General features: G+C 46.9%; 1 protein-coding gene across 3 annotated transcripts in view; it reads right to left on the reverse strand.

The window, feature by feature from the left end:
• The window catches only part of KCNK2 (potassium two pore domain channel subfamily K member 2), a 149,749-nt gene that overhangs the window by 83,951 nt on the left and 50,000 nt on the right, over nucleotides 1–15,798 (reverse strand). For 2 of the 3 annotated variants that reach the window (XM_045838554.1, XM_045838553.1), the window contains exons 1-2: nucleotides 6,137–6,238; nucleotides 2,883–3,193 (exon numbers count right to left, since the gene is read on the reverse strand). In XM_045838554.1, coding sequence (XP_045694510.1) covers nucleotides 2,883–3,193; nucleotide 6,137 — 312 coding nt within the window. In that variant the 5' untranslated portion in view covers nucleotides 6,138–6,238. Of the gene's footprint in view, nucleotides 1–2,882; nucleotides 3,194–6,136; nucleotides 6,239–15,798 lie in introns of those variants that run through there. The other variant, XM_045838555.1, reaches the window with a different exon arrangement.

Raw genomic sequence — 15,798 nt, forward strand, 5'->3', positions numbered from 1 at the left:
TGACAGACACCAGAGGTAGCAAGAGATTCAAGCTCCAGAAAAAAAGAAACTGGCCAATCCATCTAATTTGCATGCCCAAGTTCAGAGAAGATAATCCACAGCAAAGGTTTGAGAGGCATCTCAAGCTGGGATGGTTGGTGAACGTCTCTCCCCATACATAAGTCGGTGTCAAAAGACTGAGGGAGGTGGCCGTTTTTTCACACGGATCCATCCCAACACAGAGTTACAAGGCACACAAAGGAACAGGGAAGCATGGCTCAATCAAAGAAAGAGAATAAATCTCCAGAAACAACGTTATAATAATATATGTATTAATGAAGTTTTAAAGGATGATTAAATGGGGAGATAAACTCGGAAAACACTTTGAAATTTATGAGAACCATAATGAATGAAATGTAATTCCAATATTTGATTACTGGCTCACTTGCCTTCCTCCCTATTTCAATGCCGCTCTGGGTCCTTGAAGCCATGACATTACAAAGATTTCTTTTATCAGAAGAAATTCTATTCAAAGAGAAAAAAGTAATTTATTAGAGCCATCGGGTTATAAAGGTGAGTCATATGACAACAAATAAGAGGCAACCTCTTCATTGAAAAATACTGAACGAGCACAAAAATACTTAAAATTTTTAAAAAGCAAAAATACTCAACCGGCCGTGAATATTAATAAAGCTAAAGTGGATTGCCTATGTGCAGAGGAAGGATAAAATTAGGTCATATATTGAGCTCTGTTTGTTGCCATTCCAAAAACAATGTAGCAAAAATGATCCGCCTCCGCCTCCAGATTGTCTCCACCTGCCATGACCTTCAATTCATTTTCATAATTCTCAGTACACCTGGGTGGTGCTGAACAGTGGGACCATTTACAAATTCACACAGAGTTTCCTCCAGCATCGTCCTAATTCCAGGCTTTTTTCGCCTGTCCAAGACCAAACACACCTCACTTCAGATGGTAAGAATCAGATGCTTCAACCCCAAAAAAGGGGATGAGGTGGAGGTAGGGGATAAAAAGAAGACGAAAGCGAACAAACTCAATGCTTTTCATGCGCTTAAATGCTTTACTTGGATGATCTCTTCATGGCAACCCTATTTGATAGACGTTCTTTCCTTAGTCCAGATAAATCATTTATTTTTTTAAAGATTTTATTTATTTAGTTTTAGACCAAGGGAAGGGAGAGAGAGAAACATCAGTGTGAGAGGAAAACATTGATCGGTTGCCTTGTTTGCGCCCCATCCTGGACCAGACCTTTGACCCAGACATGGTCCTGACCAGGAATCGAACCAGCGGCCTTTTGCTTTGCAGACAATGTCCAACCAGCTGAGCCACAACTGGCCAGCGCCCAGACAGATCTTTTAAAGCTTAAGGAACAAAATTGCTTGTTTAAGATGGCACTTCTAGAAAAGTACTCAAGTGGAGTTTAAAATACATCTACCTGATCCCAACATGTAGGCTTTACCTCTCCTCCTTGCTGCCTCCAAGACAACCTGTAGCTCTAAAACCCAGAGATTTGTCATGCCTCTTAGGAGTATGAGGCACAAAGAGAGTGAAATAATAGCGATCTCATGTAGGAACAAGCAATGAGATGGATGGGACAATGATATTAGTTGTCAGGTTCACTGTCACTACCGAAAATGTTATCTATCATCTAAAAATAGTACAGAATTCAGTACATAAGTCTATGAAGACCCTTTTCAAAATTTAAGTCAAATAAGTGAGACGCAGAAGTATCTGAACGTAGTAGGAGCTAAACGAGGGTCAGAGAATATTAGCTGAGCCCCATCTAATTTTCAATAAAACTTGAACTTGGGTATTCTTAAATGCAGAGGGCTCTGAAGGGCAGAGGTAGAAGTTGGGAGTTAATGGCAAGAGTAAATAAAAGAGGAAAGGTCTTAGAGCAAAAAGCTAGATTAAAAGCAATAATGATTTCTTCCCTCAACCTATTATTTCAACTCATCTGAATGATGTAAAACCAACTATAAGGTGAGGAAGAATGTTTTCAACAACCAGGCAGATCTCTTGTTACAAAAAAGTTCTAGGGCTTTCTTCCCCACCAGGCTTGACTTACGTTTTACGCAAAAATCTACAACAAAAATATAGCTATCTCCAAGGAGGCTAACTGAAATATTTAAGTCATTTTGGGATTAAATTTTAAAACAAAAGTGTTTTTCCATAAGGATACTAACCTGTTATTATCAAATAAATTAAAACTAAGTTAGTTTTTATTAAAAAACTCTGGGTTTTTTTGTGCAGTAATAAATCGCTTTTCGTTGGGGTCTGGAGAAGCAACGACTAATTACCCTCCTAGACACCTAGCAAAGGCAGTTATCAGAGTTACCCTTTGGCTTGAGTGAAGATGGGCCATGAGGGGTGCCCATGGCAAGAGGGTCACACCACAGACTCATCTTTCATATCTCACCATGGTCAGTGCCACGATTAACCCACTTGGACTGCCTTATGTTTTCCTCTCCTTTGCCACAGCAAAGCATCTCAGTCAGCCAAGGTCATTTAACCAGCAGGGCCTCCAGCAAGCTCACCCCCATGTCCATGGGCGTCCACTGGCCGTTCCAAAGCAGGGCAGAGGGAAAGAAAGCAGGGAGACGCCGGGACAGAAATAGAGAAGAGCAAGAACAGAAGGGGATGAGGAGGAACAATGGGAAGGAGAGAGAAGGGAAAAGGAGAAGAAAAGACGGTGGAGGTGGGAAAACAGGAGAGAAGGGTAGAGAGGAGACAAACTGGGGGGAAGTAGCCTAGAAAGGAGGAAGGTGGACTAGGGCCCGCGCAGGCACATCAGGACAGCTTTGCCCCCTGAGCTGTCTCCTCCAGCGCTTTCTCTGTCTTCCCCCGCAGAGGAGACGGAAGAACACCTGGTCTGTGCCATTACCTGGATGAGCTCGTCCAGCTCAGTCGAATTGACGCAGGCGTGCTGGGAAATGAACGTCTGCTTCTGGATCACAATGGTGGTTCTCTGTGCACTCTCGTGAGGCTGCTCCAGCGCCTTGAACACGGTGGCCCCGATGATCAGATAGAGGACGACCACCAGGAAAATCGTCGAGACCGTCTTCCATTTCATAACATTAATGGTCGTGTCACTCTCCACTCGAGAAGCAAGCACTGTGGGTTTCGTGGAAAACGAGAGCCTCGGTTTGGAGTTCTGAGCGGCAGATTTTGGATCCAGCAAGTCAGGTGCCGCCACTGACAACAACAGAGAATGAGGGTTAGGTTGGAGGAGACAGAGGGGTAGTGGGTGGGCTTGTTTAAAGGGATCAGCCAAGGTTGTCGACTGAACCCTGTTCCCCTGGTGGAAGCTTGTATATATCGGTTCAAGGAAAAGGGGCGGGGTCGTAGCTCTCTGCTGCTATTGGGGATCCACATGGGAGGGCAGAAAACAACAGGAGGTGGACCAAGAAACTTAAAAAAAAATCAAAGCGTGACTGAGCTCTTCCTAACTAATTCCAAAATTTACATCTGTTTGCCATGCTAGGCAACAAAAACTCAGTGACTTCCTAAGAGTTGATACGAAAGTAGATATTTGAAAATTCATGAAGAAGAAGGCTCATCCATCGGTCTTCTTCTCAAGTACTTAACACTTTATACCACAAAGTCATTATAATAAAGGAACTGTATTATAAGTGAATTCGCGACTCAAGTCTTATTGCTCAAAGTAAAACGTTAGTAATTTTCTGGTAATACATGATAATAAATAAACCACAATAGCCCAATGATTTCTTTTTGCTTCCCCTCAACAGTGGGCTCATGATTAAGCATTCTCTAGACTTTGCTATTCGATCTCTGACATGTTTATAAAAATAAAAGCATTGCTACCCATTGTGGCAAAACCCTTGGTGCAGACAAGACGTGACCCGTTTCTTCCATTTCCACAGTGAACATTATCAAGAAAAAAAAATTAAAATCTTGCCTCACACCTTGGACCCTACATGCTCTGTACAAAGCTAATTGCTCCATTAGAGTGAGTCTATGTGTTCTCTTACAAATTCCCATATACTCTGAGGTGACTCTAAATTCATTTATTATTTATCTCAGCTGTTCAAAAATACCATTAATGGATTCCTTTTTAGCAAATACAAGAGGTACTAGATTTCCACTTGCTGAGGGGAAAATAAGTCATCTATTACAATACATTTGACTGGAACAGCAACATTAAACCAAAGGGGGTAATAGAATGGCCCAAAAACAAGGGATGTAAGCCACCGACACAGCTAGGATAATCAATTACATGTCCATGATTGTTATAAGTAAAATTAGTGTATATAATATGGGTTTAATAAAATGATAACCTAATCTAAAAGACACTTTTGGGTAAGTATGTGGACATCGCTATGGACTAGCACCCAAATACCCTACAGGAACCTGAAATTACTTGAGGAGAAGAAGGAAATCGAGTGTCAACTTTCACATGGCTACATACATTGCCCTCCTGACTACCAGAGTTAAATGTAGGACTACCACAGTTTGAGTTCATCAAATAAATCTTCAGTTACCCATCACAAAAAAAAAAAAAAGGCTTTGCAAACCAAGCTACGTGAAGCACCAGACCTAAGCAGTATCGTAAAATGATGGCAAATCTCTAAACGGTGCTTCTGAAGAGACGAAGTCAGAGCTCTGATGAGGGGACGGTACCTGTATGTGCGTGAATCCCCACGCACGCACATGACAGAGATGTCCTGTGGTCCCACCTCTTCACCGCAGGTATGTGCACGTTTCCCTCCAGACACAACACTCTCCTGCCCCAAATAAAGCCCTGAACCAGGAGACACCTTGAACAGCTAACGTCTGTGGAGGCAGCTTCACTCAAAATTAGCACTGCATCTGTGTTCAGTAGTTTAATTTTTTTAAGAAAAACTTTTTAAATAGAAAAGCTGATAATAGCTAAAAATCACTGTCATCTGCTGTCCAGCCACCCCAGCCAACCTCCGAGCCGCTTGATGAGTCTGATGAAAAATAAAGGTCATCATCCAAAATTAGGCTATTTTTGAAATACAAATAACAAAATCACACAGAAGCTCAATCTCTCTCTGAAGAAAGCTTCCCAAGCCTTTTTCTCCAGATCCCTGTTCTTCCTTACTTCTGGGTTTTCATATTAGTGGTTTCCAGTCTGTAGAACTGGAAAACCCCAAGCTGTTTACCTGGATGTTCCCCGAATCCCAGCTGTAAATCTCACCGCCAAACTGAGACCTTATCACTATGTGCTTTTGGAAAAGGAGGGACAGATATATTTTTTTAAAGATTGTGGGTGTCTTAAGCTAATACATTTCCTGATGGGGTTTAATTATGTTAAGCTATTCCCCTATTTTAAATGAACATTAGTACATATAATGCACGTTCACCAGACAGAATGGACACCGAAATAAAATAACAGCGTTTCTTCTCGGTCTAATATGGGGAACCCTCTGGGTTTCCGTCTCCAGTCGCTTTGGTGTAGGATCGGGAAGAGCAGCTCCTCAGCGCAGGGAATCCGAGCCCGGCCCCCTCCACACACACTGGGCACCATCACTGCCTTCCCGCTCTGCCCCGGCACCTCTTAGTCCAGGTCTCCCATCCTCACCCAGGTGTGTCTTCTTCGCTCCGCTCCCGGGTTCAATGGGCGACTCAGTACCAGGAGAAACGAGCTTTTTTCAGCACCACTGCCTGTCCCACCAGGCAACGGGCAACAAGTGTGACCAGGGTCACCACGCGTCCTGCCAGTCAGCTATCCCAAGGGTTGGCCTTCCTCCTCCTTCGGAAACTACCCCCAAGGTGTCTCAAACCCATTCCCAAGACAGACGCAAACCCCCCAGGTACCAGCGGGAAGGGAGGGGTTGGAGGGAGAAGCAGCCAGGAGAGGATCGAGGATGGGGGATAGGTTTGCCTCCAACCCCAGATTAAGACCCAGCACCTCGGACGGGAAACGAAGGTGGAAGACGTCCGCTCGCAGCCGACGGGGCATTTGCAGCCCACCCAGACTGGCCGGGGCGGGGAAGCGCGGGGCGGGAGACGGAAGGGGTCCCCGAGGTCTCACCTCCTGCTCTATAGCCGGGTCTCTCCCGCGAGGCGCTGGGAAGCATGAGGCATGCAGCATTCAAAATGTTTTTGAAAAAGACGGACTCGAACCTTTTACAAACACGCCATTGTACTCACTTCTTATTCAGAGACGGGCTGCGCGCTCCGAGCTGCACGGGCAGGCATTTTCCCCGGCTTTGTTTTACAAGGTGGGGAGAGCGGGGCTGGACGCGGGAGGGGGTGGGGGGAGCGTGAGAAGAAACGAAATCGCGGGAAGGAGGGGACACCGGCGGGCTGGGCAGAGGGCGAGGCCGAGGCCAAGTTGGGCTCCGGCGCCGCCGCCCCCGCGAGCGCCTGCGGCCGGGCCCGGGTCACCCCGAGAGCGCGGGCGACCCGGGTCCCGCGCCAGCCCGCAGCCGCCGCCGCCGCCGCTGCTGCCGCCGGGGAGCGCTCCGCCCCGGGCTCGGCGCTGGCCGGGCCCCGGCGTGGCTCGGGGGCGGTCAGTGCAGCCCGAGCGGCCCTGCACCCCGGCGTCTTTGTGCGCGAGCCTCGCTCAGCCCCTCTTCGCATGTCTTTGTGTGTCTCCCCCGGCCGAGCCCTCCGTGCCCCGCGCGAGCTCCGGCACGGGCTCGGCCGCGCTCTGCGGCTCTCCCTTCCAGGCTCGCTCCTCTCGCCGCTCCCCGCTTCCTTTCCCTCCTTTCGGAACTCCCTCCCCTTCGCCGCTTCCCCACTCGCTCTCTCGCCGCCTGGGCTCGCCCCGCCGCACCCCTCCTAGCCCAGCCCTCGTCTGCGTCGCCCCTGCCTGCTGCTCCCTTCCCAGTCCCCCCCTCCGCCCGCCTCCCCGCCCGGGGACGCAGCCCTCGGACTCACCTGCTGCCTCTTCTCTCGGCCCCTTCCACTAACCCTGCCCCCTCCCCAGATCCTCGCTCTCATTCCCCGGCACGCTGGGCTCCAACCCTCTCCTTCCCAGTCGGGGTGAGTGGTGTAGACCCAGCTCTGCGGCTGGGGTCCCCGAACCCCTGCGCGTAAGCATCTTCCCCTCCCGTTGGCCCCCCAGGGTTGTGCAGAGAAGTGCCCCTTTGGCGCCCGGAGACTCCTGCAGTAGGGGCGGCAGTGAGGGTGCCGGCTTCTCCCTCCTGTCTGCGCCGCGGTTATCAAGTCACCAGCAGCCCTCCCCCCTTCTCTGAGGGTGCTTGACCTGGGCAAGGGGCTCTGGGCAGAACGTTCCGAACGAGAAGGACGGGGAACGCACCGGGAGCCAGGGCGAATTCACCGAGAGATGCAGAGGGAATGGAAGAAAAATCGGTGAGGGTCTCAGAGCAAGATCCCTGTGCTGGGGACTGGGGTTGCAAATGTTCTCCGCAGAGCAGCGGGGTGGGACACCTCGGACTTCTCGGTCTGACTGGGCGCTCCCCCCACACCTCTCCTTCCAGATCCCAGCTTGGCAAGTACGGCCCCCGCCCAGACTCTTGGGCTGCCGCGCGGGGGGCCGCGGAACTGGCGGGGACGCGCGCGGGAACCGACCCTGCAGAGGTCGGGCAGGAGGCAGAGTTGAGGCTGCCGCGGTCGTAGGCGTGTCCTCTCCCCACACTCGGGAGGCAGCGGAACCCCTGTCCGTTTGTGAATTCGCTCTTCCTTTCCACTTTGGCAGCGGGAATCCCCAGCGGACCGCCACCCTCCCACCTCCACCGCCTTCCAGAAAGGCTGCTGGGCCAGGTTGGAATCTTTCCCTAGTTACAAGGAGAGCTTCCTAGGGAAAGCTGTCGACTGCAGACGTGAGAAACTCGTGAAGGCTACAAGCCACAAAGGAGGTCAGGTAGAGCAGAAAGACTCGTGATTGTAAAAAGAACGCGGCCACCCTTTCGCAAGACTGTGGTCATCGACGAGTTGAAATGTCAAATTATTTTGAAAATTCCGGAAGAGATTCAGCACCTCCTTCTCCTATTAAAAATGTCTTCCTTGTTAGGAATTCCTTCCTGCTGGAATGGAAATATGTTTTTCCTGACTTCTGCGCTCAGTAATAGTAGAATCGGATGTCCTTTCTAAAATGTGAATCTGACCCTCTCATTTCCCAGATGTAAAACCCTTTCAGACTCTCCAGGTCACATACAATGTGCTTTCTGGTCCCTTCTCTTTCACCCCAGGCCTGCCTGGGTGCTTTCACTTCCCCACACACCTTCCCCGACCTTGCCCCAACTTGACACGACTAAGACACTGCATCAGGAGAGTTCTCCAGACAAACAGACCAACAGAGAGCATGTGTACGTGTGAAAGGTTTGTTTTGAGGGATTGACTCACAGGACTGTGTGGGCCGGCCAGTCCATCTGAAATCCCGAGGGCAGTTCTGGCAGGCTGCAAACCCAGTCAAGTTGATACTTATCTTGAATTTCTTTTCTGGGAAACGTCAGGTTTTGCTCATGAGACCTTCAGCTGATTCTATGAAGCCTTCTTACATCATCCAGTGTAATCTTTCCTTGAAGTCAACTGATTAGTTAGCCACATCTTCAAGAACACTCTCCCAGCAACTCCTAGATAAGTGTTTGACTAGGTAACCAGCTACAGTAGCCCAGTCTAGCTAACGCATAAAACCAACATCACCAGTATTATCTTCCAGGTTCCCAGGGGTCTGGAATTTTCTGCAAAATCCTGACTATTTGCTTTCTGGGGCAACTGGCACTTGTCACATTGTCTTGTCACATTGACTGCACTTGTCACTTTATGTTGTGCTTTTTTAAACTAGACTGCAAGCTCAGGGAGGGCATCAACCACACCTCTATGTTCCCCACAGTATCCACGGGAACCAGGGACTGGCACTAACTAGGTGTTTGATGGACACCTCAATGAAGGTGCAAGTGCTGACCTCATTCACTGCAGGTGTCTGGAACCAGAGCATCCTACATGTACAGGACATGAGATGAGTTCACCACCCTCAGAATCATTTTCTACCCTGTCACCGGCTTTTCGTTCTCTAGAGGAAATGATCCCAAACACTCTGGGTATTCTGTTTTGGGGTTTCTTCTTTTTTTTATATGTATTTTTCCTTTTGTTCAACAACTTGGTGATTCTTCTTTGTTCCCTCTGGGTGTTTTGCAAATGTAACCATGTCTTGCCAAGCACTGGTCCTCTGTCACACTGGTGAATGCTTCCTGCGGTGGGGGACTTACTCATGGTTTAAAAATGCCTGTACGGTGCTTCCCTTTCCCCGAACTCATGAGATGTAGGACTCCCCACCTGTCCCAAAGGCTGAAATGCCATGCTCCCTCCTTATCTTCATCAATTCATGAGGTCACAGTTGTCTTCCTAGGTCCCTTTTTGCATTATTCTCACATTAAGCACGCATGTATGGAGTGTGTGGGGGGGGACGGGTGGACTTACTTTACAGAGGCATTGAAACAAGAGTTTAAAAACAAAAACAAATTTCAAACTGTCACATTAGCGGGAATCATTCCACCACGCCAGCCTCCACCTCACGAACAATTTGAAAGGGCCAAGAAGCCAGTCCCCACATTCATCTAGCTCTGCTTGCCACTGCACCCCCCTCACAGCCCCCTCGAGTAAACGCTCCCACCCCTTTAAGAGCCTTCTTGTGCCAAACTCATATTTACCCAACTCTTTGAAGAGAGAGTAGTAGACTAGTTTGCATATCATTGCAACTGGAGAAACAAGGAAACAGGATGGTCTGTCCTGCTTCATTTTGTGCCTGTGTTACCCAATGCACGTACATCCCATCACAGTGTAACAGGAAGACTGGGTAGACTTGATTTCTTTTATACTGCAGGACACTGGACACCCCGGAATTTTATTTGAATGGATAGGAAAACCTGAAATACGTAGTTAAGAGATTTAGCTCCCCGAAATGCTGCACCGCCCTCATTCCAGTGCCTGCACACCTGTTGTTCTGCTCCATCTAGCAGCACGAAATCTGCAGGACTGCACCTTTATGTTCCTTTGGATTTCTGACTTTGGCCTACCCAGAATTCCATAGTTTATGAAAATGAGCATGCCACTGTCTTTCCCATAATTCCAATCAGACCTGGGATTTGGGCATCGAAGTGACTTCTTTGGTATCCTCACCACGTGAGTTTGAAGGAGTCCCTTTAGCTCTCTGGCCATTAGTGTCCTCAGCTACAAAAGAGAGGTAATGCACTGAACTCACAAGAGGTTGTTGTAAGAATTAAAGTGCAACAACATATATATGTTTCACATCGTAGGTCCTCGAAAGAACTTTATTCTCTCCTGTGCTTGACTTAATCCCGTGAACCAGGGGGCTTTTGGCCAAGCAAGACCCCAACAAATTCTAACTCAATAATGAATCTTGCCATTTATTTAATCTTCTGGATAACACAATTGCCCAGGTCTAAGATGAGGAAGAATAAATCACATTCATTCAATATTTTTGAATGCCTGCTAGGCACCAAACAGGAGCTCTGTGACTATAACAAGGTTTCTGCCTTCATTAAGATGGAAGATGCTAAATAGATACAAAATTAAAACTCAGATACCTGCAATATAGGGGACGTACAGGGTGCTGTGATAGAATCTAATGTTGGAGGGTCAGGGGAGACCCGGCTACGGAAGTGACACTAAAGTGGGACCCTGTGGATGGGCCAAGGTGGGGTGTGGTGGGGTGGAGTGGGGGAGGGAGGAAGCACAACGAAAGGAAAGAGCTTCCTGGGAGGAAGGGACAGTGTGTGGAAAGCCTGTGGCAGGAAGAAGCCTAGAGAATTCGAGGAACTCAGAGAGTGAGGATTGGGGGTGGACACGGATCAGGCTGGAGAGGCGGGCAAAGACCAGGTCATGTGGCACCTGGATTTTAATTGATGGGACTTGGATGAATTTTCAGCAGAGGACTAACCTCATCAGATGGCATTTTTTAAAAAATCACTTGGGTTTCCAAGTGGAGATCAAACAGAGGTGAACAAAAATGGAAGCGTGGGAGCAGTGACTTTAGACATTACTGCTTTAGCCCAGAGATGCACAGCGTCTTGGATGTCCAAGAGATGGCAGGAGGCCCACAAGGCTCTGTGACCCAGTGGGTGTGGAGGTGGATGGTGAGGGTGAGGGCGGGCATTTTCCAATAGGTTCCAGTTGACCGCAAACTCGGGGGAGACAGTACAGGCAGCACTTCAGTGAAATGCTTACCTGATGTCCCTCGAAGGGCACTGACCTTCCCGTCTCACGGCTCGTGGGGCTCACCCCTGACTGTGGGGGCGGCGTGTGTCCTGGGTCTCAGCCAACACAGGCATGATTCCTCCGTCTCCCAGTTGGTTTGGGCATGGGCTTAGGAACCACTCAACCAATGGAATTTATGCCAGAGTTTCTGGGAAAAGAAACTCTATGCTCTGCCCCTGACCTCTTGCTGAGGCCTGAGAACAGACATGAGTACCAAGTTCCCGAGAGATGCTGATGCTGTGGTTCAGGAAGTACACTTTAAGAATCCTAGATGAAAAATAGGGTTTGGGTTCCTTGTGCTCTGACAGCTCACAGTACAGAAGCCAGCTGGCACTGGTGAGAAACTGGGCTACTGGGCAACTCAGGTCCCCTGCCAACTCATTTGGCAAACCGTGGCCACCACTGGCACACATTGGCATTCATTCTCAGTCTCAAGGGTGCACAATTCAAAAGGTCTCCCCCTGGCACAGTACCACCTACGTGCACGAAGTCACTTATGGTATGAGAACTACCCGTATATTTCCTCACTCATTCAACTAGCATGTGTTAGGGACCTTCTATGAACCAGGAAGGCACTTTTCTAGCACTTGGGGGTGTACAGTAGCAAGAAGGTACCCCAAATTTCTGTAATCGTGGAGTTTAAATAAGGAAAGAATGACTGTAGGACAATCTTGTTTAAGTTAGTTAAGCATCATTGAGTTGCTGAGAAGAATTTTGATGAAAGTACCTCACCTTGACACATGCAAAAAGTTTTTGCATGAACCTGTGCAACAGTCATCATAATCAGGCAGTTCATTTGGTGGAAAAAAAATTAAAATCACCCTAACATATATAACATTCAGCAACATCTTTTTTAATGGTTTTGTATATTGCTCACTTTAAACACATATGCAGAAAAAATATGAAGATAAGATTTTAAAATGTAAACAAGAATCTCTTTTATAATGCTATTTCTTAGTCCCATGTGATGTCTTTTTAGTTCTGAAAATTCATGTAAGTCAAAACACCATCTTTTGCATATAAATATGAGTGCTTTCATCAGAGCACACAAGAGGGTTTATTAAAAAATAAGTTAATATTCATGTAGAATTTTGTTCAGCAGGGAATAAGATAATGAATAAGGGCATTGTAAAAAAGAGAAACCCTTATAAAATGGCACTCTGTTATAATAAATTCAGAAAACATTAGCATTTCCTTAGTTTACAGAGAAATTCTGCCCTGGACTGCCTCTCCCTTTGCAAAGCTGAGTGTCATAAACAGTCACTCGGAAATGAACGTTTTGCTGATATGTTTCTACACTTTAACATTTTCCACCCCTGGCATCACAGGTGAATCCTCCACTGACGATGGATTCATTAGGTGATTTTTTAAGTCTGCCAATATTAGGCAAACCAATCATATTAAATAAGATACTTTGTACTAAAATCGATCATACATCCGGAGAGAACGAGAGCGTTTTCCATTTTTCTTGATTGCTTTCATTACCTAATGAATTTTCGGCACATCCAGTTCTTTATTTAAAACGTGTATTCATCGTGAACATTGGACAGCCCATCCTTTTGCCTTCACCTGAGACCACAAATTTTGATAGCAATGAATGTGTCTTTATAAAAAGCAAATCAACTCCATTTCTTTTCTAAAATGAAGTCACAAGACATAGAGGCAAGAAGAAAGCAAATAGAGGATACGAGTGCTTAGAATCTCCTAGAGACGTGTTTGGATGTGTTCAATAACCAGAAGCCTTTGTCTCGCCACGCGCTAATGCGGTGTTCCCTGGTATCTGTTCTGTGTCTCTGATCACATGAGCACTGGCAAGCCCTGCCCAGGGCCATCTGCTACGTTTATGGAAGAATTGAGTAAAAATCCATGCGTCACCCAGGGCATAGCTATTCTAGAAGAAAACCCTAAAACACGGAAGAAAGCAGGATCGTGTGGGATTTCAAAATTTGTTAAGATGGTTCTGTGATCTCTTCAAATTCCACAAAGTGACCGAGGCAGGACTGCCACTACCAATACCTGTCCCCAGGAACTTTCTCCTGTGGCCCTCCTCTCCACTGATCTCCAGTCCATTCTCCACCCTGCGGCTAGATGGAGCTTTTAAAAATAAAATGTGGTTAAGTTAAAGTCCTGATTAAAAGTACGTATTCCCGTGGCCTTCAGGACAGAGGCCAATACGGTAAGGGAAGCTTGGGGCCCTGTTTGTCCTTGCCTTGGTGATACTGATGGTAACACAAACAGGTATCCTAACGATAGGTAACATCTTTGGAGCCGTATATGCCAGCCATTCTTGTAAGCCCCTTTCAGTTACTATCTCATTCCATCCTCAAGACAGCCCTGTGAGGTAAGTATGATCATTATTCTCAGAGACGTTAAATCACTTCTCCCAAGTCAGTCAATACACCCTGCTGAACAGAGCCCCCTTCACCAGGCTCCACCATTTCCCACGTGCGAGTCAGCCACCAGCTGGTTTGCAGTTCTTGAATACACCTTGCTCTGTCTCTCCTTAGAGTCTCGGCACATACCAGTCTTTCTGGTCTGGGCTGTTCCTGCTTCTCTCAGGACTAGAAAGCAACGCCTACTCATCTTACAGACCTCAGCTACAGCACGTGTTCATCTGAAAAGTCCCCCAAACCTCCCAACTTCCTTGCAAGATCAGCCATCACACCAGCACACACTCTCCCCGCACTCTGTACTCAGCCTTCATGATTTTGGGCATGATTATGAAACAACTGGTTCAGATTGTTATTTAGTCTAGCCCTGTTAGGGCTGCTGTAATGAAATGCCAAGCTCTTGGATGGCTAAAAGCACCTGAAATTTATGGTTTCGGCTCCGGAGGCCAAAAGTCCTGGAGCTGCCTATCAGCAGGGCCGTGCTCCCTCAGGCAGCTCCAGGGAGAATCCTTCCTCGTGGCTTCTGGCTTCCGGTGTGGGCCGGCAGTCCTTGGCATTCCTTGGATAATAGATGCATCGCTCCAGTCCCACGGCCGTCATCTGCCTGTGTGTCTTCACATGGTTTCCCCTCTGTCCGTGTCTGTCTCTGAGGCCCTTTTTCCCCCTCTTTGAAAAACACCAGCCTTACTGGCTTAGGGCTCACTCCATTGACCTCTTTTTAACTGGATTACCTCTGTAAAGACCCAATAACGCCATATTTTAAGGTATGGGGATTAGGACTTTAATATACCTTTTTTTGAGGATATAATACAACGTACAGCATTACCTAAGAGATTAAAATAAGTTGCAAGAGGAAAGGTAACATGTCATCTTGCTCTTTAGCCACGTCTTACACATTAGGCACAAAAATCAACATTTCTTAAATGAATGAAAGCTTATATTTAAAAGGTATTATTGAAAGAATCCTGCAGTTAATCAGGGCTCAGAATCTCAATGCTTACAGCACCGGGCAGTAACATATACATACGAAATGGGCCTGGTGAAATTGAGGAGATGGTGTAGTCAGCTCTAGTTAATTACTGCTATGAAAAAGCATAGGTCCAAATTTTCATAAGAAGTCAAATATCCAAAGTGTTTTAGAAGGCACCTTTCCATTTCAAAATGAAGGCAACTCAGTTTTCGAAACTAAACCATGTTGGTGGCAATAATACATGTCTGCAGGCTGAACATGGTCCCCAAGACCCGAGACAGCAGCGTCTGGGTTAAGGTAGCATCAGAAGTGACTTGTGAGGTCACATCTACAACACAATGTCACAATGTCACATCTACAATAACTCCATTTACTGGGCGATAATAAGTTTGGAAACATCTCAGTTCCAGTGCAATTACGCAACCCCCCGCCCAGCAGAAAGTCAAAAGTGAAGCACTCAGTTTAGAGCAAAATTTATGGGGGTGTCAAAACACAGTAATCAAGATAAATATTTTAATACAATATTTTAAAATTACTATTAATGCCAAAAAATCCATGCTAAACAAAAGTTCAAAATATTTGAAATAAAGGCAGGATGCACCGCACACTTCCACATGTTGGTCTCACACTCTTCACCCTACGCCTCACCTGCTGCCCTGTTCCATGAGTACTTACCTTCCCTGCTCGATCACACATGGGACTCTCTTCCTGCCTCAGCTCGCCCGCCCTGGAGCTCCAGGTGCTGCGCTGCACTAATTGCATTAGGCGCAGCCCTTCACCACCCAAATTTCTGCGCGCCGCACTGCAAGTCTGATGGACTCACTTACACTGCCTGTGTTCTCCACGGTTACAGAGGGCACTTGAGACCTTTCCTAAACAGCCACTGAAAATATAGACTTTCTCATCCATCATCACCACAAAGCCGTCCATGAGATAATGAATGTACATAATTAGGTAATTACAGAGGGCAAAATGTTAACTCAAAATGTCACGATGTCTACAAGCTTCTCTCAGACCTTGAGAATCATAGACATGTGAGCCTCACATCAGGACTGACATAGCCAATTATGCAAATACATCTATGAAGTGTCAAAGCGCCCACTGGGAAAACAATTAAAACCGGCATAGAAGCTTCGGTACCACATAATCCCTGAAACTATCATTTAAATTAGAAACAAGATATGAGAAAAGCTAAGCTTGGCCCCAAGGTCCTATGAAATCTGCTTCTTCATTCTTTAGAAGTTAAAAAAAAAAAAACAGAATTGGAC

The sequence above is a fragment of the Phyllostomus hastatus genome, unplaced genomic scaffold (assembly GCF_019186645.2).
Source record: "Phyllostomus hastatus isolate PE091 unplaced genomic scaffold, TTU_PhHast_1.1 phas_contig_283, whole genome shotgun sequence".
In the NCBI taxonomy this organism is placed as follows: Eukaryota; Metazoa; Chordata; class Mammalia; order Chiroptera; family Phyllostomidae; genus Phyllostomus; species Phyllostomus hastatus.